The sequence below is a fragment of the Gymnodraco acuticeps genome, unplaced genomic scaffold (genome assembly GCF_902827175.1).
Source record: "Gymnodraco acuticeps unplaced genomic scaffold, fGymAcu1.1, whole genome shotgun sequence".
Lineage (NCBI taxonomy): Eukaryota > Metazoa > Chordata > Actinopteri > Perciformes > Bathydraconidae > Gymnodraco > Gymnodraco acuticeps.
In genome coordinates, this window is record NW_022992039.1 from 61,628 (window position 1) to 89,127 (window position 27,500).

Consider the following 27,500-nt stretch of genomic DNA (forward strand, 5'->3'; position numbering starts at 1 on the left):
AGTACCTGGAACCTGTTCAGTCTATGCAATTGTGTAAGTAAGTTTGTATTATTGTGAGTATGGTTAATTCAGATAGTCCCACAATAACTCCAACAAAGTAATGGGTTAGAAGTTCAAATCTCCCTTTTTTCAATGGATTCTGGTCTTTAAACAGATCATAGATAATGTTGTCAGTTCCCTGTCAGAAAGGGTTGTTTCACAGTAAACTACAGCAGTAAAAGCATTTTATTTTACAGATAGATCTACAGTATCTTACACTTACATTGATTTTTTTGTAGGGCCTTTTCAAAAATAAATGTTGCTGCCGTCCATCACAATCAATCAATCAATCAATGTTTATTGATATAGCCCAATATCACAAATGTTACATTTGTCTCAGTGGACTTTACAGTTTGTACAAAATATCAGTATGACAATACGACACCCTCTGTCCTTAGACCCTCTGTCCTCAGACCCTCTGTCCTTAGACCCTCTGTCCTTAGACCCTCTGTCCTCAGACCCTCTGTCCTTAGACCCTCTGTCCTTAGACCCTCACATCGTACAAGGAAACACTTCCGGAGAAAACCCACAGTTTAAAGGGAACATGGGAGAAACCTCAGGGAGAGCAACAGAGGAGGGATCCCTCTCCCAGGACGGACAGACGTGCAATAGATGCCGTGTGTAAATTGAAAAGATAATACATTTGCAACATAGGTAGACCAAATGTTTGGACACAACAGCATCACATTGCTTGTCTTTAATCGGTACACATACTGTATCTCTTTAATGATATAGAGGTGCCTTATTCAACCCCAACTTCATAACACCTGAACCACCTTTACCAGAGCCCTTCCTCTCAGTCAGGATTGTACTGTTATGTCTAGGCTTACATTACTTCAAATACCTGTTTACTTTGCACTGGAGCAACACTTTAAATTCAGGAGTTTAACTGCAGGGATTTGTCAGCGCGTCTCTCTTTTTCTAAACTTCCTGCGGCATGTTTGCTGTGTTCACTGTTTAACAACACTCAGAAGATTAGCACGAGGGCCGATTACAGGTGGATTACTTTGAAATAAGCGAAACAACATTCAAGGCACAGACAGTTTAACTTCCTACTGTGTTCAAGCAGACAGACCACTGATCCAAATAAAGCTAAAAAACTCCATGACACGACTTCGACATGAAGAGAAACTGGCACTGGAGCCTGTTGAAGCTGTAACAACACAAATATACAACATGTAGTTAATTCTCGTGTTGTTGCCCATTAATGGTGTCCAGCTCTCTGTTGAATGACTTTTTATTAATATGCAAATCAAGTGTACATGCAGCTCTGTGATAGAAGCTTATGAGCATCATTTCAAATGAGCTGTTAGTAGTTTTGGAGGTTTTACTTTGACAATAATCCCTCACAGTCTGCTGGGTTTTTCACTGGATTACAGGGACAGTGATGTGACGTGCGCACAATCCCTCTGACGAACATCATACTCCTCTGGGGTTTCAAACAACTAGTTACCAACGTGATTCTTTAAAGCAGTTTACAGACAGAGGAATCAAAATGACAGATGTATCTGTTGTATAAAATCCTCCCAAGGTCGTTTTTTAAACCAATCAGAGACAGTCCCTACAGAATACGATCATAGAGATATTTACAGACTGTGTTCTGACTGAACGGTTTGCTTTTCAAGGTATCGTTAGATTTTAGTAACATCCAGTTTAATGTGTGCTTCACAGCTGTAAGACATTTATATAACTATATATTCAATTCAATTCAAAACCTTTATTTATCCAGGTAAAATCCCATTGAGATCAATGATCTCTTTTTCAAGGGAGACCTGCAGCAGTAGGTTCCACAAGAAGACATAAAAACATAAACAACAGAACAACAAAAGGACATCATACAGCAAAATGTACATGGATTACAATTTACATATTTAACCACATGTACAGGTACCAACAGCATCTGATTTTGTAGCATCCAACCGAGCTTTAAAAACATGTAGTGGTACTAGCTTGGTAATTTTCCATTCTTTTTGCAGACTGTTCCATGTTAGTGGAGCTGCACATCTAAAAGCTTTCTTCCCTAAGACAGTCCTAGCACTTGGCACATTTAATAAAACCACAGCATGCGATCTCAGGCAATAAGTACTTTCAATTCGCAGAGAGATTAGGGAGCAGATATAAGATGGTAGTTTATCCAACATGGCTTTGTAAATGAAAAAGTACCAGTGACTGAGCCTCCGTACAGTTAGTGATGGTATAACCGCCTTGGTATACAGGGTACAGTGATGCGTAAGTGCTTTACAATTTGTCAAAAATCTCAGTGCGCTGTGATACGCAGCATCTAACTTGCTCAGGTAATTGGCAGGTGCATTCATATATAACAAATCACCATAATCCAGCACAGGTAAAAAGGTCACAGAGCCTTTTCCTGGCCTCAAGCGAGAAACAGGACTTGTTCCTGTAGATTCAGAAACCTAGCCTAACCCTCAGCTTTTTAAGCAGGTTATTGACATGAAGTTTAAAAGTGAGACAGTCATCAAGCCAGATACTCAAGTATTTGTAACAGGTAACCACTTCAAGTTGTATTCCTTGCGTAGTTACAATATCCAAAGCAGGCTCTGGTGTATTTTTAGCTTTAGCTTTAGAAAAGAGCAGAGCATATATAACATATTCATTTTTGTAGCTTGTGCCTCAACTACTTGTGTCTCCGTGCTGTATATGTGTGGGAGAGGAACTTCCTCTGAAGGGATGTTAGCCTTTGCAGACCATTTACATGCACTAAAACCTACACAACAGACTACAAGAAAGGGAGAACCCCAACAGGCGTAATAGGCCTCCTTTAAAGGTAGGGTAGGTAAGAATGGAGAAACCAGCTTGAGTGCGCTAGAATTTGAAAATACACAGCCGGAGAAAATCTGCCACTTCCTCACAGAGCCCCTCCTCCAACACACACGAACGCGCACATGACCAATGAGGGCACGAGATGAGTTTGTGCACAGATGGAAGGCTGACAGGCAGGTAGGCCATCCAGTTACTTTAGCCGGGCCGGCTCAGATGATTGGTCGTGCTTTTTACAGCGCCACGGCTTCCACTGATGACATTTTTTTATGTATTTATTGTCAAAGCATTTAATGTATTCATTGCTATCAGGATGTTAAGAGCATTCCATGGAATATAACAAAGTGTTTCTGAAGTGAATTACCTACCCCACCTTTAAGTGTTATCATTTTTTTATTTGTCACTCCTTATGTTACGTGAACTCTTACAGTCTAGCAGTTAATGTTACAGTTTAAAATCAGTTCCACTTCTGCAGGAAAAAAGACAAAAAACAGAAATGAACGACTGCATTCAATATTTATCAAATCTAACTTTTTTTTTATGCAACATAGTGTTTCACAAACCCGAAAACAACAAAACAGCAGTGATAATAATAATATTAAAAACATAAAAGTAATAATGACACATGACTTCTTCATTAAAACACCAACAACAAAGGTCATTAAAGGTAGGGTGGGTAAGAATGGAGAAACCAGCTCGAGTGGCTAGAATTTGAAAAGTACGCAGCCGAACAAAATCTGCCCCTTCCTCCAGACTTCCTCACAGAGCCCCTCCTCCAACACACACGAACGCGCACATGACCAATGAGGGCACGAGATGAGTTTGTGCACAGATGGAAGGCTGACAGGCAGGTAGGCCATCCAGTTACTTTAGCCGGCTCAGATGATTGGTTGTCAAAGCATTTAATATATTCATTGCTATCGGGATGTTAAGAGCATTCCATGGAATATAAAAACACGTGTTTCTGAAGTGAATTACCTACCCCACCTTTAATCAGCAGCTCTCGTAATCTGTTTAAATTAATAAATAGATGACATTTTGTTCAGGATTGTAGAAAACTAGGAGGCGTGTGGTGCAGTGGGTTGTGCATTGGTGTTGGGATCAGGGGGGCAGAGGTTCAAACCCCACAGTCAGCATGTCGTTGTGTCCCTGAGACACTTCACCCCAAATTGCTCCTGTGGGGATTGTCCCACAGTATTGAGTATGTAAGCCGCTTTGGATAAAAGCGTCTAACAAGCAACATGTCATGTAATGTAAAAACTAGAAAGTCCTTTGACTTGCCAGGTTTGACAATCAAATGGCTTTTTCTGGGATTGTTCGGACCGTTACCACTAATGTCTCTTAAATCCCTGTGAAAAAACTATTTATGGGATTTACACATTTTTTAATATCCATTCCTTTTCTTTGTATTCTAATGTCTCTTCTCTACTCTGGAGAAAACTTCTAATCACTAGAGTCTAGAAATGTCGGAAAAACCTTAAAACATATATTTATTCCGCTTCTGGGGAATATAACGGAACACATTACTGACGGCTTCAAAATCCCCATGAATAAAAACAACTTCAGTCGTCATTCGGTCCTTTTAGATGTACCGCTCCTTGAAGTAAACCTTTCATTCATTAGATAACGGAAATAGGGGACAAAACACTCACATCTCAACAAATCACTGACGTCCCTACGTTTTAAAAAAAACAACCTCAGGGAGATTTAGCAAAACGACTACAGTCATCAGCTTTTTTATATTCCTTTGTCTGTTCTCAATTCCAGGAAAACTCCATTCATTGCATTTTTTCTTGTGAAGGATTGTGAAGTCTGCATCATCCCTGATGTCCCTGAAATCCCTTCAGAAAAAACAACCTTGAGGGAAATAAAGTGCACAGTCCTTTTCTATTTTTATTATAATGTCTGTTCTCCAGACAGTCTGTTGTAGTGTATACAAGCTCAGCCGGAAAGTTTTTCTTGTTTTATAACGGGGGCCGCGATCATGATGTCCACTAAGTCCATGATAATAAACAACCCCTACCCCTATGGTTATCATCCAAAAAAACGGTAATAGCTTGTTGTGGTATTGAATAACAGAAGTTGAAGTGGAGTGTGTGTATCGGAGCAGCTGTTCTTAAATCTTCTGAACTTTGGATCATTTCACTGATTTAAATTATACAAGAGTGCAGACTGCAGCCAGAGACAAACTCTATACCAAACACAAAGAGCTAATTAACGAGCTCAGCCTCAGCAGTGCATTGTGGGAGTTGAGCAGCAAGGTCAGCCGGTTGTGTTGACCAATCAGAGAGCTCGTGTGAAGGTCGCAGTAGAGCAGAGGCGTCCAGCTGACCTTTAGAAGTCCTGCACTGACACATAACTGGAGGACGAGATGAGCAAAGACCTGTGTGTGTGTGTGGTGTGTGTGTGTGTGTGTGTGTGTGTGTGTGTGTGTGTGTGTGTGTGTGTGTGTGTGTGTGTGTGTGTGTGTGTGCATATTTAGGTGTTTTTTTAATTAATATATGTGCAGTATAAGTTGAGAAGCCCAACATGACATTTACTTTAGTTTATTTTCTGTATACAACATATTTTACGTTTAGTCAAATGTAGTTTTAAAACGTTTATTTTAACAAATGTATCGTAAGAAACCGATAGTGTTTGCACAGAAAATTTTTTTTTATTGAAATTATCTTTTCACTCAAGCTTTGTTTAAAAAAAATGTAGGCTTGATTTCACCATCTTCCGGGTAATCAAAATAGCGACAACTAACCATGACTTTTTTTTAAATCACGTTTGGAAATGTTGACTTTTTACAAATTAACATCCTTTTTGATTTAATTACCTCAGAATCTATTTAGGGGTTTCTTTCTGTCTGTGTATTTTAAACTCCATTGCTGCTGTCCTGCTCTGACCTCTCAGCCTCAAATAATGCTAAATATAATAAAATATGTGGAGCGATCACTGCCCTGTCCCCTGGAGCAAGGCAGCAATCGTACTCCATCTCCTCTCTCTGCTGAGGTCAGAGGACGGTCGCCTGCAGCTTCTCTCTCTCGGCTGATCCCTGTCTGACAGCGTGACGTTAATCTGTGAAGTGACACCTGTAATGTGGCTAAAATCCTCAGAGGAACTAAAGGGATTTAGGAAGACACTCTGACTCTGTGCCCTTTAGCAGAGCACCGGGGTGAACGCCTGTGATTTGAAATATTTCAAACACTTAAGAGGTTTAAAGTTCTTTTTCAGGCGTTTTGGAAGAGTGAAGTGAACGAGAGGGAGGAACCAGTTACACTTAGTTTTGTTTGGTCTGGTTTTAGTCTTTGTAAAATTGAAAACTGAAAATATAATTCATTATAAAACTGAATGTTCTGGTTCAACTTTAAAGTAGAGACACTGCATACTGATATACACCTGAACATCAGCAGGAGAGGACTCTTTAAAGTAGAGACACTACATACTGATATACACCTGAACATCAGCAGGAGAGGACTCTTTAAAGTAGAGACACTACATACTGATATACACCTGAACATCAGCAGGAGAGGACTCTTTAAAGTAGAGACACTACAGACTGATATACACCTGAACATCAGCAGGAGAGGACTCTTTAAAGTAGAGACACTACATACTGATATACACCTGAACATCAGCAGGAGAGGACTCTTTAAAGTAGAGACACTACATACTGATATACACCTGAACATCAGCAGGAGAGGACTCTTTAAAGTAGACACACTACATACTGATATACACCTGAACATCAGCAGGAGAGGACTCTTTAAAGTAGAGACACATACTGATATACACCTGAACATCAGCAGGAGAGGACTCTTTAAAGTAGAGACACTACATACTGCTATACACCTGAACATCAGCAGGAGAGGACTCTTTAAAGTAGAGACACTACGCACTGATATACACCTGAACATCAGCAGGAGAGGACTCTTTAAAGTAGAGACACTACATACTGATATACATCTGAACATCAGCAGGAGAGCACTCTTTAAAGTAGAGACACTACATACTGATATACACCTGAACATCAGCAGGAGAGGACTCTTTAAAGTAGAGACAATACATACTGATATACACCTGAACATCAGCAGGAGAGGACTCTTTAAAGTAGAGACACTACATACTGATATACACCTGAACATCAGCAGGAGAGGACTCTTTAAAGTAGAGACACTACATACTGATATACACCTGAACATCAGCAGGAGAGGACTCTTTAAAGTAGAGACACATACTGATATACACCTGAACATCAGCAGGAGAGGACTCTTTAAAGTAGAGACACTACATACTGCTATACACCTGAACATCAGCAGGAGAGGACTCTTTAAAGTAGAGACACTACGCACTGATATACACCTGAACATCAGCAGGAGAGGACTCTTTAAAGTAGAGACACTACATACTGATATACATCTGAACATCAGCAGGAGAGCACTCTTTAAAGTAGAGACACTACATACTGATATACACCTGAACATCAGCAGGAGAGGACTCTTTAAAGTAGAGACAATACATACTGATATACACCTGAACATCAGCAGGAGAGGACTCTTTAAAGTAGAGACACTACATACTGATATACACCTGAACATCAGCAGGAGAGGACTCTTTAAAGTAGAGACACTACATACTGATATACACCTGAACATCAGCAGGAGAGGACTCTTTAAAGTAGAGACACTACATACTGATATACACCTGAACATCAGCAGGAGAGGACTCTTTAAAGTAGAGACACATACTGATATACACCTGAACATCAGCAGGAGAGGACTCTTTAAAGTAGAGACACTACATACTGCTATACACCTGAACATCAGCAGGAGAGGACTCTTTAAAGTAGAGACACTACGCACTGATATACACCTGAACATCAGCAGGAGAGGACTCTTTAAAGTAGAGACACTACATACTGATATACATCTGAACATCAGCAGGAGAGCACTCTTTAAAGTAGAGACACTACATACTGATATACACCTGAACATCAGCAGGAGAGGACTCTTTAAAGTAGAGACAATACATACTGATATACACCTGAACATCAGCAGGAGAGGACTCTTTAAAGTAGAGACACTACATACTGATATACACCTGAACATCAGCAGGAGAGGACTCTTTAAAGTAGAGACACTACATACTGATATACACCTGAACATCAGCAGGAGAGGACTCTTTAAAGTAGAGACACTACATACTGATATACATCTGAACATCAGCAGGAGAGGACTCTTTAAAGTAGAGACACTACATACTGATATACACCTGAACATCAGCAGGAGAGGACTCTTTAAAGTAGAGACACATACTGATATACACCTGAACATCAACAGGAGAGGACTCTTTAAAGTAGAGACACTACATACTGATATACACCTGAACATCAGCAGGGGAGGACTCTTTAAAGTAGAGACACTACACACTGATATACACCTGAACATCAGCAGGAGAGGACTCTTTAAAGTAGAGACACTACATACTGATATACATCTGAACATCAGCAGGAGAGCACTCTTTAAAGTAGAGACACTACATACTGATATACACCTGAACATCAGCAGGAGAGGACTCTTTAAAGTAGAGACACTACATACTGATATACACCTGAACATCAGCAGGAGAGGACTCTTTAAAGTAGAGACACTACATACTGATATACACCTGAACATCAGCAGGAGAGGACTCTTTAAAGTAGAGACACTACATACTGATATACACCTGAACATCAGCAGGAGAGGACTCTTTAAAGTAGAGACACTAAATACTGATATACACCTGAACATCAGCAGGAGAGGACTCTTTAAAGTAGAGACACTACATACTGATATACACCTGAACATCAGCAGGAGAGGACTCTTTAAAGTAGAGACACTAAATACTGATGTGATCCTGAACATGTTTTTTATATGTCCTCTTTAATATTCAAATAAAATATGTGTAACTCAAATGGTCAGATACAGGACTTTCATTTTGTTGCAGCTTTATTGAAGCTCTATGATGTTTTTGAAGCTTTTACCATTCAATTAAAAATAAATCTTCTGTATGTCTGGTGCATATAGTTGAGCTCTGATGTAGCACTCGGATAAAAATAAACCCTCTTGATTCACTGAGCTTCAAGGCTTTTTATCTCTCCTCTTTCTTATTAGCAAATATAGAAAATATTCAGGTGATGACTCACATCATAGGCTGCAGATTATATCTGCTGTAGCTAATTAACTTAAAATATTCCATCAGTAGGTTGACGAAATGCCAACAATGAAAGGAGTTTGGTGAATCTGCTTTTATATAAGATAGCATACTAAACAGTGTTTCCGCCAGACCAGGGCTGAGAGGGCGTCCACCCCGAGACACGTTGTGTCCACGTGACTTGAATTTTTAATTGAGCCGTCCCTTAAGTTATAGATACTATCTCTTTACGTATCAGTGATGGGAATTCCGGCTCTTTTTAGTGAGCCGGATCATTTGGCTCGGCTCTTCATGTTACCACAGTTCACCACGGAGCCTCAGTTTCGCCGCTGCGAGGCTCCGGCGCACGCAGTTCACGCGAGTGCTCCACTAGCACCCCCCGTCAAGGCTCGCCGGCAGTACACTTTCCGTCACAGGAACGCGCTTTGCTGGTGGCGACAAGAATCCCACCAGACTCCTTTGCCCCTCCAACAGAGGGATGTCCTTGTCCTTTTTCCTTTTCATCATTTCAAGCAATAAAAACTCCATCTTCTCTCGGCTCGAGTTCAGGGCGCTCCGAAATGACGGCAAGACGGAAACGCTGATGCTAAATACTGTGGTGAAACAAAACTCACAACAGGAATGTGTTCCACAGTTTTATCATGTAGGTTTCAGAAAAAAGACTCCAGCATTCGAATCAAGTAGCTTTTGGAAAAACAAGAGAACAGACTGGAGACTCGATGTGAGACTTTCTGTATGAAGACTTGAGACAGTCCTGCAAGTACATTAGCTTTAAACAAGACAAACCATTGTTAGTGCTGCTGCATTGGCCTTAAGTAAGCGTAACATCTCCAGGTACTATGTACAGAAGTGAGATTCGTTTTTTCATTGGCCAAGGTGCCCTGGAAACAACTTTGTTTCAGTCTCTGAAGATGTGTAGATGTTTTGCTCTCCTGATATCAATGGGGAGCTCGTTCCACCATTTTTGATCCAGGATAGCAAGTTCATCTGGGTCCCACTCGCTGCATCCCACTCGTTGCATCTAAATTGAACCGAAATTCCTGCATCGTATCGCTCACATTTCTCCATGACTAATATTACATTACATTACATTTAGCTGACGCTTTTATCCAAAGCGACTTACAATAAGTGCGTTCGACCAACAAAATACAAACTTGAAGAAAACAGAATCATAAAGTACATCAGGTTTCATAGAGCAAAAACATTTCAAGTGCTACTCAACTGGCTTTAGATAAGCCAGCCCTTTATTAGTATAAAAGTGCTTCGTTAATAGTTCTATCGCTCGAAGTGGAGTCGAAAGAGATGATATGGTATCTCTTGAAACCTTTACGTCAATAAAGTGCTGTGCTTTCTACAACGTCTCATATTTCCTGTCTCTCTGTCTCTCTCAGTCCCTCCCAGCCGGTGTACACAGAGTTCCGTCAATCTGCGATGAACATGTAGACTTTTCTAGGAAACTAATTCCACCATTTTGGAGCCAGGACAGCAAAAAAGTGTTGAGGGGTTCCTACTGGCAGTTGCACCTCAATTGCACCAAAACTCCTGCATCATATTCCACACATTTCTCCGATATTGTTGGGAAAATACTGAATGTACTCTTTCAATATCAGAGTACACATGATAACAAAGGTATCCCAACTGTAGCTGTGAACATGACAGGATGTATGATTACCTAGAAGAGCATCAGGACTGTTTTAGGCATATGATTGAGAAAAAGTCAGATGTTTGAAAAAAAGTCAGATGTTTGAGAAAAAGTCCGATTTTTGGGGATTTTGAGAAAAATGTCAGAATTTTGAGGAAAATGTTAAAATGTTGAGAAAATTGTCAGGATTTTGAGAAAAAGTCAGGATTTTGAGATTTTGAGAAAAAGTCATTATTTTGTACATGACAGCATATATGATTACCGTGAAGAACCGGTACTCCTCCATCTTGTGACTGTGTAACTCCCTCTCTTGGATATCAGCATGTGAAGGACACTGTTCAGGAACTAGTTGTACCAAATGCTCTGTATGTGAATGACTTCCATTCAAGGTTCTTTATTTAGTCATATGAACATAGCTACAGTGTAGTTATGCCGATGAAAATCTTAGGTCACATGTTTCTCCAACAGTGCAACACAAAACACAGATAAACAGAAAAATATAGAGCAAGTAAATAGTAAATACAAAAAGAAAAATAGTTTAAAAAAGTGAAATAGTGCAATAAGAGTCTATATGCAAGTTATTGGAATATGGCATAACGGCAAAAAATAAATAAACACTAAAAAAATACAAAAAAGGGCAAAGTTGGAGAGGAGCCAAAGGACAATGCGGCCATCTTCACCGGCGCATAATAAATACATGGATCCTGATATTGAAGCTCAAGCCGGTGACGATTGATATTTTTCTAACAGATATCATCATATGTTATGATAGTTCTGGGGTTTCTACAGTGTCTTGACAAACAAAGTTGTTTCGTCTTATATTTCCTGTCTCTCTCAGTTCCTCCCAACGTTGAGCCGGAGTACACAGAGATCCGGCAGGCTCTGGGCCGTGCGTTCAGCCTCACCTGCCGCCTGCTGAGAGCCCACCCTGCGCGCCTCCTCCGGTACGAGTGGAAGCTGGGGTCCCGCCTCCTCACCGTGGGACAGTTCAGCGAGCAGCGCGACGACACCAGCTACCAGGTCAAAGCTCTGAACCGCGAGGGCTACGGAGAGTACACCTGTGACATCACCAACGAGGCCGGGGCGGGCCGCTGCACCTTCCTGGTCACAGGTGAGTTCTGATGACTGGTGCATGATGGGAAGATGTCTGACACCTGAAGATGTGAACAGGTTGGGTTCTCTTCTTCTGGGGTCTAACATATTTCTTGGAGTTATAGCTAGTTGATTTTGACATGTTTTAAAGTACTTAATACTTGACTTGGAACTGTTTTTAATGACTTGTGACTTAACTCATACAGGTCTCGGACAATATTTGACTTGATATCTTGAATGGCTAGAGACACTTCATTTGGACTTGAATGACTCTGGACTTACAGTAAATTGAACTTGTTTCAGGAAAGACTTGACGTGTCTTGAGTGACTTGAGTGACTTGAGACTTGAAGGGGACGTGGCTCGAATGACTTGAGGCTTCATTTGAATCAGTATATAAAGACTTGAAACTTAACTTGTCTCAGACTAGACTTGGCATGAACTTCTCTCAAGTTACTTGAGACTCGACATGGACTCGTCTCAGGTTACTTGAGAGATTGACATGGACTTTTGTTGAATGACTTGAGAGTTGAAGTGGGCTTTTCTTGAGTCACTTGAGACTTGTCTAGAGTTGCTTGAGACTTAACATGGACTTGTTCCTAGTTACTTGGTACTTGGCATGGACTTACCTTCAATTACCTTGGATTTAACATGGACTTGTCTCGACTATATTGCGTCATGACATGGACTTCTTTCTACTTAGGACTTGAAATTGACTTGTCTGGAAGTTCCTCGAGATGTGGCATGCCCTTGTTTTAAGTTCCTTGAAACTTGACACAGACTTATCCCGGTTTCCTGAGGCTTGACACGGAATTGTCTTGAGTTTCTTGAAAGTTGCCTCGTGTCTCCGGTGAACACACAGTATTGTTGATGCGACTCTGCTAACAGGCCTCAGGTCTGCTGGGAACTTTAAAGCTGCTTTCAAAGTGCTAACATCTCCAGGACGAGAACACGATGATTAATCAGAGTTTATCTTCATCTTTAAATCCTGTGTGTTGGCACACTGAAGCGAGAGAGTTTCCTCTGGGGAGTTTTTAAGTGTCATAAATAATAATGCGAAGCGCTCCAGGAAACCCTCACATCCTCTCAAACATCTGAACTGACAACAAACACTTCAGAAGATTAGAAAACTTCCTGTCTTCAATACCCGCTGCCTCTCTTCTGTTTAAGGCTAACAGATAACAGACTTCTATGTATTCAGACTTTGTGTGTGTACAACTTTCATCTGTTGTGTTCTGCTGAATTTCGTTGACTTGTGACACCTTTCTGCATTATTTCAAGGAACATAACGTGTTTTTGCTTTTAATCTTCTATCTGTATTTAGATTTATTTGATTTCCTTGCTGCAGAAACCTGATCCAACACAGTCAACATTTAGCCATACATATCAGATGTGTACAGTACAAACCTTTCCTTTTCTCCAAGGAAATCAGGAAATAGAAATCACTAATGAGCTGGGTTTTATTTAGATTTAGATTTTCGGGCATCAGGAGAAGCACAGCCTTTAGTCACAAGAGTGCAGAATATGTCAGTATTGAGTGGAAGTAAAACAACATGTAAAGCTACAGGTACATTAAGCTGATTACTTCCAAAAACATTTTACAGTAAAAACATATATACTGGAGACCATGAAATATTTCAATCAAAACCAACTCCTGCAGAGAGTCTCTTGGTCAGGAGTCTGCTCTCCGGTACATGAACTGATCTGAAGAATCCCCAGGTGGTCTCATTTGTTTCCTTTGGCGTCAAGGCTGCAGTTCGGCTCCTACAGTATGGGAAGTGTTGAAGGCAGCGAGTCTGTACGAAGGCTGCAGAAGCATCTAAATCAAAGCCAGTGGAGTCAGGTGTACAAGTTTGTATTCCTTAACCGCTGTAAACCCAGAGGAAAAAGAAAATATGAGCCAGTCATCACCTGCACAGCTCAAAGCTTTGTGTACTGAGTTAATAGTTTCATTGTAAGCAACTAGAAAGAAAAATAGCGTTAACTTTCGGTGTCTGTGAAGTCAATATTTCCATTCCCTAACACTTTTGATTGCGTTCATATGAACTTTGAAGCATTTGTCGGTCAATAGCTGTCGTTAGAACTTATTTGAGGACCAAAGCATGTATCTGATGCTTCTTGGAAAGATATTTTTATGGTTTGATCAAATATTAAGTCAAATATTCCCTGATGGTTTATCTTGGATTGGTCTAATATTTGTTCCTGACGTCTCCTTTTGGTGGCTCTGTAGTTTTGAAACCTTGCATGGATAAAATACATCTAAGTCTGGAAAACTATTACAACTCAGAAAACGAGGACTAAATGATCACATTTCCGGAATAAATTTAGCAGCAGTTGGGGAGAAATAAAATAGTTTTTGGATAATTATCGTCTGGCCTCAAACGGTTTGGTTATCAGAATCATAATGTGGTAAAACGACTCAGAAATATACTCTGTGAATATAAAAAGCAGTTTTTATCTCTAACGTAAATGTGGAGACGCCAATGAATCTCCAGACTGCTGTTTTTAACTAAGCGCCGCTCTGTGAACCCCAGACGTCTCACAGGAAGTCGCCTCCCCTGATGAAAGCTCGCCTGCAGAGACTCGTCCTGTAAACTCCACGCTGGCGTTAAGCCTCTTATCACGCCGACGAGCAGCGCGTTCTGCAGGCAGCAGCAGAAAGCGGTTAAAGAGGGGACGTTGTAAGAGCAGGATGGAGAGCTAATGGAAAATAACGCCGATTATGTCAGGCTTGTCGTTGCTGAGGTGAAGTTTGTGTTGTTAATCAGGTGTGAACACGCCGGTGGCATTTTAAACCTCGCTCATCCTGCAGCAGCCAATGAGACGGCAGCAGGGCTTCAGAATAAAACTGACAGCACAGAACAGAAAATCTGACAACATCTGTAAAACAAAACTCCAGACTTTAGATCGTTAGACTCTCACTTATACCTTCTCTACATCTTTCTCCACTCACATGTTTGGTTCAGTTTGTATGAACTATTTCCTCTGTTTGGTGTGGAGTTATTTTGGCTGATTTGAAAAGCTGTCAATAGGACTTGAGGATCCAAGAAGAATCCTGATATTGCTCTGAAAGACATTCGATTTGGTTTGGTCCAATATCCCCAGTTTGGTGCAAATCCTCTTATAATAATAATTCCTTACATTTATTATAGCGCTTTTCCAGATGCTCAAAGCGCTTTACAAATACACATTACACGTATCATACATGCAATGGTCATGTACTGTGGACAATACCCACAGGAGCAAGTTCAGGTGAAGTGTCTTGCCCAAGGACACAACGGCTTTACAGACGCAGCAGCGGCGGGTTTCCCCCCTTGATCTGATGATCATTGCACAGCGCACTGCGCCACACCATCTTCACACCTCAAAGTCATCGAGGTGCTTTTACAAGTACACATTGATATCATACATGTACTGTGGACATTACCCACAGGATTTGCTCCTGTGGGTAATGTCCACATGTGGGTGAAGTGCCTTGCCCAAGGACACAACGGCCTGACGCAGTGGCGGCAGGAGCGGGTTTCGAACTGGAGTTCCCCAGCACCCCCCTTGATCTGATGATCAGATGCACAGACCACTGCGCCACCCGTCCCACTATGTTCAATCAATCAATCAATCAATGTTTATTTATATAGCCCAATATCACAAATGTTACATTTGTCTCAGTGGACTTTACAGTTTGTACAAAATATCAGTATGACAATACGACACCCTCTGTCCTTAGACCCTCACATCGTACAAGGAAAAACTTCCGGAGAAAACCCACAGTTTAAAGGGAAAAATGGGAGAAACCTCAGGGAGAGCAACAGAGGAGGGATCCCTCTCCCAGGACGGACAGAAGTGCAATAGATGCCGTGTGTAAATTGAAAAGATAATACATTTGCAACATAGGTAGTCCAAATGTTTGGAAATGCATGTGTGTATAATAGGAAGATGAATCCACGAGGATATCCATCCAGGACCTATGATCCAGGACCACAGCCACGACTCAAGATCCAGGACAGAGGAGCGCAGGATCATCCATGACTCCGGATCCCGGCGTATACAGACACCAAAAAGAAAGACATTTGGGGAAGCTGGGTTAATCGGAACATGAGAGTACACAGGTATAGACAGAGAGAAGGAAGAAGTAAGATGTCCCCCGACAAACTAAGCCTATATCAGCAAAACTAGGGGCTGAATCTAATCAGCCCTAACTATAAGCTTTATCAAAAAGGAAGGTCTTAAGCGCACTCTTAAAAACGGATAGGGTGTCTGCCGCCCGAACACAAACTGGAAGCTGATTCCACAAATGTGGAGCTTGATAAGAAAAGGCTCTGGCTCCCATTGTACTTTTAGAGACTCTAGGAACAACCAACAACCCTGCATTCTTGGAACGCAATGCCCTAGTAGGACAGTAGGGTATAATGAGTTCTTTAAGGTAAGATGGCGCCTGCCCATTAAGGGCTTTGTAGGCGAGAAGAAGAATTTTAAATTCTATCCTGTGTTCTATAGGGAGCCAGTGTAAGGCAGCCAGAACAGGAGTAATGTGGTCCCTTTTCCTAACTCTGGTTAGTACACGAGCTGCAGCATTTTGAATCAGCTGAAGCGACTTGACTGACTTCTTGGTACACCCTGATAATAAAGAGTTACAATAATCCAGCCTTGAAGTAACAAATGCATGGACTAGTTTCTCTGCATCGTTTTGAGGCAAGATATGCCTGATTTTTGCAATGTTACGTAGATGGAAGTAGGCGGTCCTTGAAATTGATTTTATGTGGGCGTTAAAGGATACATCCTGATCAAATATAACACCAAGATTCCTTACAGTCTCACTGGAGGCCAAATTAATGCCATCCATGGTTAATATATCCTTAGATAATTTGTTTCGTAGATTCTTCGGGCCAAGTACAATAACTTCAGTTTTGGTCGTGTTTAACATCAAAAAGTTTAAGGTCATCCACGTTTTTAAGTCCTTGAGGCAGTCTTGAATTTTATTTAGATGATTAATTTCATCAGGCTTGATTGATAAATATAGTTGAGTATCATCCGCATAACAATGAAAGTTTACAGAATGATTCCTTATAATATTGCCTAACGGAAGCATATATAATGTGAACAAAATAGGTCCGAGCACTGAGCCCTGTGGCACTCCATGGCTAACTTTGGTTTGCGTGGAAGATTCATCATTGACACGTACAAACTGAGAGCGTTCAGATAGATAGGACCTAAACCAGTCTAAAGCAGTTCCCTGTATGCCAACTAAGTGCTCTAGTCTTTGCAATAGGATATCATGGTCGATAGTATCAAATGCAGCACTGAGATCGAGCAAAACAAGAATAGAGACACGTCCCTTGTCAGAGGCTATTAGAATGTCATTTGTGACTTTAACCAGAGCTGTCTCTGTGCTATGATGTGTTCTAAAGCCAGACTGAAAATCTTCAAATAAATCATTGTTTTTTAAGTAATCACACAGCTGTTTTGCGACTGCTTTCTCAAGAATTTTTGAGAGGAACGGAAGATTGGAAATAGGTCTATAATTGGCTAAAACCTCTGGATCGAGGTTGTGCTTTTTAAGAAGCGGTTTTATCACTGCTACTTTGAATGATTGTGGAACATAGCCTGATAATAAAGACATATTCATAATATTTAATAAATAAGTGCTAATTAATGGAAAAACTTCCTTCAACAGCTTAGTTGGAATTGGGTCTAACATACACGTTGATGGTTTAGAAGAGAGAATCATTGAATGTAATTGTTCAAGGTTTATGGCTGAAAAGCATTCTAGTTTACTATCTAGTGTAATATTAGAACTTACGTTTCCGGGAGCTGTTGATAACACTATACTGGTCAAAGGCAAGAGGTCATTAATTTTGTTTCTAAGAGTAACAATTTTATCATTAAAAAAGCACATAAAATCATTACTACTGAGTGCTATGGGAATAGAAGGCTCAATCGAGCTGTGGCTCTCTGTCAGCCTGGCTACAGTGCTGAAAAGAAATCTTGCATTATTCTTATTCTCATCTATTAATGAAGAGTAGTAGGCTGCTCTCGCTTTACGCAGTGCTTTCTTATATTCATTGAGAGTAATATGCCAAATTAAACGAGATTCTTCAAGTTTAGTGGAACGCCATATCCTTTCAAGTTGTCTCGACTTTTGCTTTATTTTGCGGGTTTGGGCATTATGCCATGGAGCTAGTCTATGTTGTTTTATTTTCTTCTTTTTCAAAGGAGCAACAGAGTCTAATTTTATTCGCAGCGCATCTGTAGCACTATCAACAACATGATCAATTTGGGGTGGTGTACATTTTGTATACGTTTCCTCCCTTACATGCAGACATGCTATCGAGTTAAGTATTGGTGGAATCTCTTCCTTAAATTTGGCTATAGCACTAACAGATAGGTTTCTGCTGCAGGAGCTTTTGACTAATGCTTTGTAGTCTCGTAACAGTACTTCAAAAGTTACTAAGAAATGGTCGGATAAAGCAGGATTATGCGGTTCGACTAATAGTTGCTCAATTTCAATACCATAAGTCAGAACAAGGTCGAGAGTGTGATTATAGCAGTGGGTTGGTTTATTTACACCCTGACAGAAACCAACAGAATCTAATATAGAGTTAAATGCAACAGTAAGGCTATTTTTATCATCGTCAACATGAATATTAAAGTCACCTACGATAATTACTTTATCTGTTTTAAGAACCAAAGTTGATAAAAACTCAGAGAATTCAGATAAGAATTCTGAATAAGGACCTGGTGCACGGTACACTGTAACAAATAAGATTAGCTGCAAAGTTTTCCAGGTCGGATGCGTAAGACTAAAAACAAGACTTTCAAAGGAGGTATAATTTAATTTTGGTTTAGTATTGATAAGTAAACTTGAGTCAAAGATTGCTGCAACTCCACCTCCTCGGCCCGTGCCTCGGGCAATATGAGTATTGATATGGCTGGGTGGAGTGGCCTCATTTATGCTGACATATTCTTCATGTCTCAACCAAGTTTCAGTGAGACAGCATATATCAATATTATAATCTGATATTAAATCATTTACCACTATTTCTTTAGATGCTAGAGATCTTATGTTTAAGAGACCACATTTAATATTCCTGTTTTGTTGCACTGTAGTAGTTGTTACATTTACTTTTATTAGGTTATTATGTATGACACCTCTATTAGGTTTTACCTTAACTTGTCCTTGGGCAGACACACACACCGCTAATATTGGGTATTTTATTGGGTTCGGGATTCCTATGGATGACTGCCGAGGAGAGAGCGCAGAGAAGCGTGTAAGACTGCGACTCCGCCTCCTGGTCTCAACTCCAGTTTGTCATGGATTAAGTCCACAAAGCCCTGAAATGTTTGCCGAAATGAGATTTGCACCTTCCAAAGTAGGATGAATGCCGTCTCTCTTAATCAGACCAGGTTTTCCCCAGAAGGCTGTCCAATTATTTACGAAGCCCACATTGTTTGCTGGGCACCACCAAGACAACCAGCGCTGAAATGATGACATGCGGCTATACATGTCATCATTGATCAGATTGGGGAGGGGACCAGAGAAGATTACGGTGTCCGACATTGTTTTAGCATAACTACACACCTATGTTATGTTATGTTGTGTTTTAGGCCTGCTTTGGTCGCTGGTAAAACATCTCTGGTGTTATAGTTGTTAGTCTAATATTTATTCCAATATTCTGTTTTGGTTTAACTATGGTTTGGTCCAATATTCTTTGTTGTTTTGTTTTGCTTGGGTCCAGTGTTTCTTCTGAATTCTCTTTTCAATTCAATTCATTACATTTATTAAAGCGCTTTTTCATAGCTCAAAGCGCTTTACAGATACACATTTCCCAGACCCATATATAAGTCGCTTCGGTGTATAAGTCGCATTTATCCACTGAAGTCTCCATCCTTTGTGTCGCTGTTGAACACTTCCGCCAACTCCGGTGGAAGTGTTTAACAGCGACACAGAGGTGTGGATGAAGCAGCATGTCCTGCTCCGGGCTGTCCTCAGACTCTCCATCAGAATCAGCTCCGATTAGACCTTTCTGAATCCCGACAGGATACACATTTCAGACATGTAATGGTCATGTACTGTGGACAATACCCACAGGAGCAAGTTCAGGTGAAGTGTTTTGCCCAAGGACACAACGGCCTGACGCATTGGCGGGTTTCAAACTGGTGTTCCCCAACACCCCCTTGATCTGATGATCAACGCACAGCCCACTGCGCCACTCCGCCCCTTTTGTTCTGATTTGGTCCAGTTTTTTTATCTAGGTTGGTCCAATATTTTCCCGTTGTTTAATCTATGTTTTAGTCAGATATTAAGGCCTTATCCCCTGGTGTTTTAGCTCTGATTTGGTCCACTACCTAGTCCAATATTCTATGTTTTTTTTAGCTTGGTTATTTCCAGTGTTTGTTTTGGATTGTTTCTAATATTCTCTGAAGGTTGAGCTCGGATTTGTCTAATATTTGTTCCTGAATATCGATATATTTGGTCCAAAGCTCAGTTTCTTTAGTTTTAATTTGGTATAACATTTAGTCCAATATTCTCTGGTGGTTTAATCAATATATTGATCCAAAATTCCCTGGTGTTTTAGCTCTGGTTTGGTCCAATATATTTTGGATTTTCTTTGGCTTGGTCCAGTATTTGTTTTGTATTCTAGTGTTTTGGCTCTGGTTGCGTCTTTATTGGTGCAATAGTGTCTTTTGTTTGGTTTCCATTTTTAAATCTAATATTCTCTGTTGTTATAGCTCTGGCTTCGTCCAAACTTACTTCCAATATTCTATGTATTTATTTCGGTTTGGTTCAATATTTAGTTGCATTTCCCTGCTATTTTGAGTTGGTGTAATATGTGTGCAATATTCTCTTGTGTTTAAATTGTGGTTTAATTAAATATTTAGTATTTTTAGCTCTGCACTCATCCAATATCTGGTCCTGAATACTCTGGGGTTTAAGTTTGTTTTTCATGAAGCTTTAGCTATCATGACGTCTGAGTAAACTCTGTCCCACAGCCTGTAAGGAAAGCCAGGAAATGGACACTGAGTAAGGATTATTTTGTCAAACTACTGAAATGAAGTTTAAAGGGAAAATGTGTCCCTGTGGATGCAGCTGAGTCAGCCAATCAGGACTCAGCTCTGTGTTATCAGGTCGGCCATGTTGGAGATTTCGTCCAGTCAGGTGTGTATTTCTTCTTTGGTGGTTTAATCCTCCAAACTGCATATCAGCAGGAACACACACAAGTGGACTGACACTGTGTGTGTAAGTGACAGGGAGGCATAAAAACATGCTGTTACACACATTTACTGTACTGTACACACACACACACACACCACACACACACACACACACACACACACACACACACACACACACACACACACACACACACACACACACACTCACACACAGTTTACTGTCATATTAACTTAAGCTTCATAATCCTGCTGCCTCTAATATTAACACACCCTTCTTCTTCCTTGCTTTTTCTACTTCTCCGTTGTGTTCTTTGCCACATTGACTGAATCGATCTCAGACCAACTGAATGTGACAGTGAAACATTCAAACTGTTTGATCATGCTTCTGGTTGCTTTAGCGTAATGCTTTGTGTGCATCTCTGTGATTGGGTGTTTGTTATTGAAATGCACCTTGGGAATCGTAGTTGAATTCACTCTCTGCTTCCTGCCCTGTGTCTCCTCAGGGAAGGCCCACGCTCCGGAGTTTTACTACGACACGTACAGCGCTCTGTGGCAGAACCGGCCTCGGGTCTACGGCTTCAAGCTGCAGTGGACCCAGATGGAGCCCGGCACCGTGGACCGGATCCTGGCCTACAGACTCGGCATCAGACAGGTCGGTCAAACTGTTATCTCAAGGCTCATGTTCAGACTCCAACCAACAGTATCTACCATATTTTCCGGACTATAAGTCAAACCTGTGTATAAGTCGCTCTTATCAAAACATTTGTTGTTAAAGGTAGGGTAGGTAATTCACTTCAGAAACACTTTTTGTTATATTCCATGGAATGCTCTTAAAGGTGGGGTAGGTAAGCTTCAGAAACCGGCTCGAGTGCACTAACATTTGAAAGTACACAGCCGAAAAGAATCCGCCCCTTCCTTCAGACTTCCTTACAGAGCACCTCCTCCAACACACATGAACGCGCACATGACGTCAGCAGACTGGTGAAAGTGGCCGCCTGTTGCTGGCGAGTCATTGAAGTACTGCTGCAATGCACGCCCAATGACGGCATGCCCAATGAGGGCACGAGATACATTTGTGCGTGCACGAGATGGAAGGCTGACAGACAGGGCGGCAATCCAATCCGTTTAGCCGGCCCGGCTAAACGGATTGGTTGTACTTTTTACAGCGCCACGGCTTCCACAGATGGAATTTTGTCATGGATTTTTTGTCAAAGCACTTCAGATATTCATTGCTATCGGGATGTTAAGAGCATTCCATGGAATATAACAAAAAGTGTATCTTGAGCCGGTTTCTCAAACTTACCTACCCCACCTTTAACATCCCAATAGCAATGAATACATTAAATGCTTTGACAATAAATAAATACAAATCTTTCATCTGTGGAAGCTGTGGCGCTGTAAAAAGCACGACCAATCATCTGAGCCGGCTAAAGTAACTGGATGGCCTACCTGCCTGTCAGCCTTCCATCTGTGCACAAACTCATCTCGTGCCCTCATTGGTCATGTGCGCGTTCGTGTGTGTTGGAGGAGGGGCTCTGTGAGGAAGTCTGAAGGAAGGAGCAGATTTTTTTTCGGTTGTGTACTTTCAAATTCTAGCGCACTCGAGCTGGTTTCTCCATTCTTACCTACCCTACCTTTAAGAGAAAAAAAACACATATAAGTCGCTTCTGAGTATAAGTCGCAGGGCCAGCCAGAAAATACGGTATTTGTCTATCTACTAACAAGTGTGTGTGTCAAAGCCTTTTTATCTTCTACCTCTGTGACATAGCGCTCCATTGTTATCAACAAACTATTTAACACACGTTAATAACAAACTCTTGGTGACATATTCCTTCATAACCATGAACACAATGAAGTTCATTCCCACATCATTCAGCTGCCCCAAATACTCATCAGAGCGCCAAATGTGGATTAATACGCTGCTGAAAGTAGTCCACAACAAATCACTTCATCCCTCATTAAATAACAACAACAAAGACCAGCTGTTTTAGGAAGACTTGTTTAAATGTGAAAATATATAGTCAGGCTGTATTGAGGAAAAAAATATATATATATATATACTGTATATAACACAATAATAAATCACTCTTTATAATCAGTCCTTGAAACTTTTCATCAAAAGCAGCAGCTATATTTTTTATATATAAAGTATGTTTGTTATTTAATCTATTCATCAAATATATAAAACAGAGTTTTTACGACTCTTGTAATAACTTTTTATCAACTGTTGACTTCTCGTGTTCTTGTTTACGAACTGTTCTTGAGATTTTGGTGTTTTTAGTCGTAAATGTGACAAATCACTATAATGAAGTCTTCGTTTGGTTTATGTGCCGTTGGTTACAGCCAATAAAAACCGATGAGGCAGTAAACAAGTCCACAGGTTTTATGAGCCAGTAAAAATATTCAGATTTAACCAATCAGACTGTGTCTTTGTGTGCGCATGATTGTGTCTTTATGCAGTAAAATTGAGTCTGTGTTTAATGGTGAGAATGTGTAGTACCCATGGTCGTAGGAAGCATTATTTCATACCTGTTTTTCTCTTGTTTTTTATAACTATAATGATCATATAAAAGTGTGCCTTGGAAATACTTATTTACATAAATGATTAACAAACTGTTTGAGACCCGCTACTTAGACTAAAGTTGACTATCTAAACCTTCAGAGAGTCCTTTACCTCACTGAGCTGTAGTTATCAGCCTCTCAGTCTGACAGGAGAGGACTGTCCTCCACCTCTCAGAGAGTCCTTCACCTCACTGAGCTGTAGCTATCAGCCTCTCAGTCTGACTGGAGAGGGCTCTCCCTCCACCTCTCAGAGAGTCCTTCACCTCACTGAGCTGTAGTTATCAGCCTCTCAGTCTGACAGGAGAGGGCTCTCCCTCCACCTCTCAGAGAGTCCTTCACCTCACTGAGCTGTAGTTATCAGCCTCTCAGTCTGACAGGAGAGGACTCTCCTCCACCTCTCAGAGAGTCCTTCACCTCACTGAGCTAGTTATCAGCCTCTCAGTCTGACAGGAGAGGGCTCTCCCTCCACCTCTCAGAGAGTCCTTCACCTCACTGAGCTGTAGTTATCAGCCTCTCAGTCTGACAGGAGAGGACTCTCCTCCACCTCTCAGAGAGTCCTTCACCTCACTGAGCTGTAGTTATCAGCCTCTCAGTCTGACAGGAGAGGACTCTCCTCCACTTCTCAGAGAGTCCTTCACCTCACTGAGCTGTAGTTATCAGCCTCTCAGTCTGACAGGAGAGGACTCTCCCTCCACCTCTTTAATAACAGCACCTTATATCCGGGTGTTAGTGGAGCACGCTCGTGAACTGTTAGCGCCGGCAAAGAGTGGCGAGTGGATAGACCGATTCACGGACTTTCCGCATGGTAAAAGTGGGGGGGTCTAAACTAATCATTTTCAAAGGTGGGGGGGACTTGTCCCACCCTCACATAATGGCTGCGACGCCCATGGTAGTACCTTACCACATTCTCAAAGAAATAGGGATAATTTACCTTTACTACAAACTGCAGGAACTTTGAATGCTAACACTTCCATTGGGAGTCACTAGAATTGAGCTAACAGCAGAAATCTGTCATAGTGGAAGAAGAGAAAGGCACTGATAACTAAGTATTTACACACCGCAGTGTAAGTTTTATAAAGATCACAGGTGATTAACGGAGAACGAGATCAGGTGAATCAACACAGAGGAAAACTCCAGAACTTTGGATAGAACTCTACAGAAACTGTATAAATGTTGATAAATATATCATAGTAAACGATATACATACATATGATACATACTTCTTCTATTAACTTGATTTTATTTAACTAAATATTTGAAGACACGATAGAATCATAAACATACAAAAGCATACTCATTGACTTTTTATAAACTAAACTAGATTGAGTTTGAACATAAACCATTATACAGATTTTATCAAATCAGATTGGACTGAGGACCCCGCACACACACTCGGATAACACACATACTGTTCATATGCATAAAAAATGCACCTGGAAGATTGTTTACATCCCCTGCCTGGATATATATATTTTCTATACCTTCACATTATCATTATTTAGATTGTCTATGTTGTCATTTTATTCTCTTTTTTAATCTATACACACATCATCTATTGCACTTCTGTCCTGGGAGACAGACTGTTGCTCTCCCCGACGTTTTTACCATTTTTCCCGTTAATTGTGGGATTTCTTTGGGACCTTTACCTTGCACCTGCGAGGGTCTCAGGACAGAAGGTGTTGTACGCTGTAAGGTCTCCTGAGACTAAAGTGTGATTTGTGATATTGGGCTGTTATATTATTAAAACGTGATTAATTGAATTGATTGTTACACACAGTGATGCTCCTCCTGCAGCACCAGCCTGGCTTTAGAGAAAAAGGAGGAAGAGGAGAAGGTGGAGGAGGGCTTGTTGCCATGGCAACTGTCCTGTCTTTTCATTCACACCGAGCAGTGTGCTGCAGCGAGAGAGAGAGAGAGAGAGAGCAGGGAGGAAGTGCTGATAGGACAGAAAATGATAAGAAGACGAGGATGCAGAGAGACTGGAGGAAGAAACTTAGTGAGACTACGAGTTTACAGGAGAGAGAGGGGAGGGAGAGAGGGAGGGAGAGAGGGGGGAGGAGGAAGTGTTCACCACACATATCTCCGGCTAAATCACACCATCTCCTCGCACGCAGATTGTTCTTGTATGTGTCAAAACTGTATTATAAATTGACAGTTAGCAGCACCTCAACCTCGTCGTCCTTCCACACATTTCAGGTTTTGAACAAATATATTAAATATTTTCCTATGATTTGCGAAAACTGCCAAAGAATAATGGGCTTCACCTTGTTGACGTGGCCTTCATCGCCACCTACTGGCCTGGCAAGCGCTTGAAGTCATTTTTGCGTTTTAGCTCGGCCGAAGATATTTTGGAACGTGGAGGTCGTGTGGACAGAATACACTTCTTTAACGGAGGAGATAAATATCTGTTTGTACACTTGCCTGGATAACGCTCTCTTTTGTTATGGTCAACAAAACTTGGTTTGAGTAAAAGGAGGACAGAACCAGTTTCCAACGAGATTATCTAAAAAACAAAAGAAACCCCCCTTAAGTCTTCTAATCTTTCTCTATGGACAGTCTGAATCTTATGTCATGTCAAAGAGTGCAGAAAGTTCAGAATGATGTAAGAATTCAGGTTATAATGAGGAAAAGATTAAGGTCAGTGTATAGCAGAGAAATGTGATTTGTGCGCCTCATTCGGGACAAAATCAACTTTCTGTGTGTGTGTGTGTTTCAGATGACTCAGTCCCGCTGGTGGGAGCAGGAGATTCCCATAGAGGGAAACGTCCAGAAGGGAGAGCTGCTGACCTACAACCTGACTGAACTCATCAAACCTGAGTCCTACCTGGTGCGCCTCACCCCCATCACCCGCTACGGAGAGGGCGACGCCACTGAGCGCATCATCACCTACAGCGGTAACGTTTCCTCTCTTCAACACCTATATCGCTTCGAATTTGCCACTTTTTTTCAGTTTGTATCCGCTCCAGAAACGACATTCTCAATATAATAATTGATAATCTACTAGCTAAGATGTTAGCCAACCGGGAACATGCTAACACAAATCTTTCACATGTTTAATAGTCCACAGTTATATTCTTTCCCGAAATACATTTTGCAAAGTTTTTTGTTGTTGTTGTTTCAAACCTGTAGCGTTATATTGATGTTTGGCGCCCCCTGTGGTCGTGTCACCCACCTGCAACAATACATCACATTTCTCACGATGCCTTTCCTTCAATAATACATTTAATCGCTCTGTATGAATGGGGTGTGAATCATGACTTGTAAATGTAAAGTGCTTTGAGGGGTCTTAAAGACTGGCAAAATATCTATATTGATACAGTCCATTTACCTTCTACCATTACTCCGTTGTGCTACTAACTATAAAGGGTAGCCTAAGCTTTTGCCAATGTAACTCCACACTTCCCGCAAAGCTGTTTCGCAACAAAAGGACAGCACTGAATAATTTCCTTTGTTCTGCTTTTATGATATTTATGCAAAACATTTCAGCATGCTAATGGAGTTAACATCGATTAAAGAAAAAACGCAACTTAAAAGTTAATATAAATAATCTGAGAATAAAAACAGCAGTTTGTTAAGCAGGGACAATGGTTTTTACATTACATTACATTACATTGCATTTAGCTGACGCTTTTATCCAAAGCGACTTACAATAAGTGCGTTCGACCAACAAAATACAACCTTGAAGAAAACAGAATCATATAAGTACATCAGGTTTCATAGAGCCACACATTTCAAGTGCTACTCAACTGGCTTTAGGTAAGCCAGTCCTTTATTAGTATATAAGTGCTTCGTTAATAGTTCTAACGCTCGAAGTGGAATCGAAAGAGATGAGTTTTCAGTCTGCGCCGGAAGGTGTGCAAGCTATCTGCTGTCCTGATGTCAATGGGGAACTCAGTGGTGAGTTTGCTGTCTATATTATACTGACTATTAGATCAAGAAATTCAACATCAACAGCAGTTCAGAAAACAGGAAATATAATTAAATGTAAAAAAAGTTAAAAAATTGACTGTCTCTTGAGAGGTTAGTTTTATAGGATGTTTA

The 27,500-nt window shown here is 40.8% G+C and overlaps 1 protein-coding gene across 1 annotated transcript in view; it reads left to right on the forward strand.

The window, feature by feature from the left end:
- LOC117536732 (MAM domain-containing glycosylphosphatidylinositol anchor protein 2-like) overlaps positions 1 to 27,500 on the forward strand; it is a gene marked incomplete at its 5' end in the record, with an annotated part of 75,137 nt that overhangs the window by 20,785 nt on the left and 26,852 nt on the right. Inside the window, 3 exon segments of the mRNA XM_034201724.1 lie at positions 11,475 to 11,747; positions 21,401 to 21,549; positions 26,176 to 26,353. Of these exon segments, the coding sequence (XP_034057615.1) occupies positions 11,475 to 11,747; positions 21,401 to 21,549; positions 26,176 to 26,353 (600 nt within the window).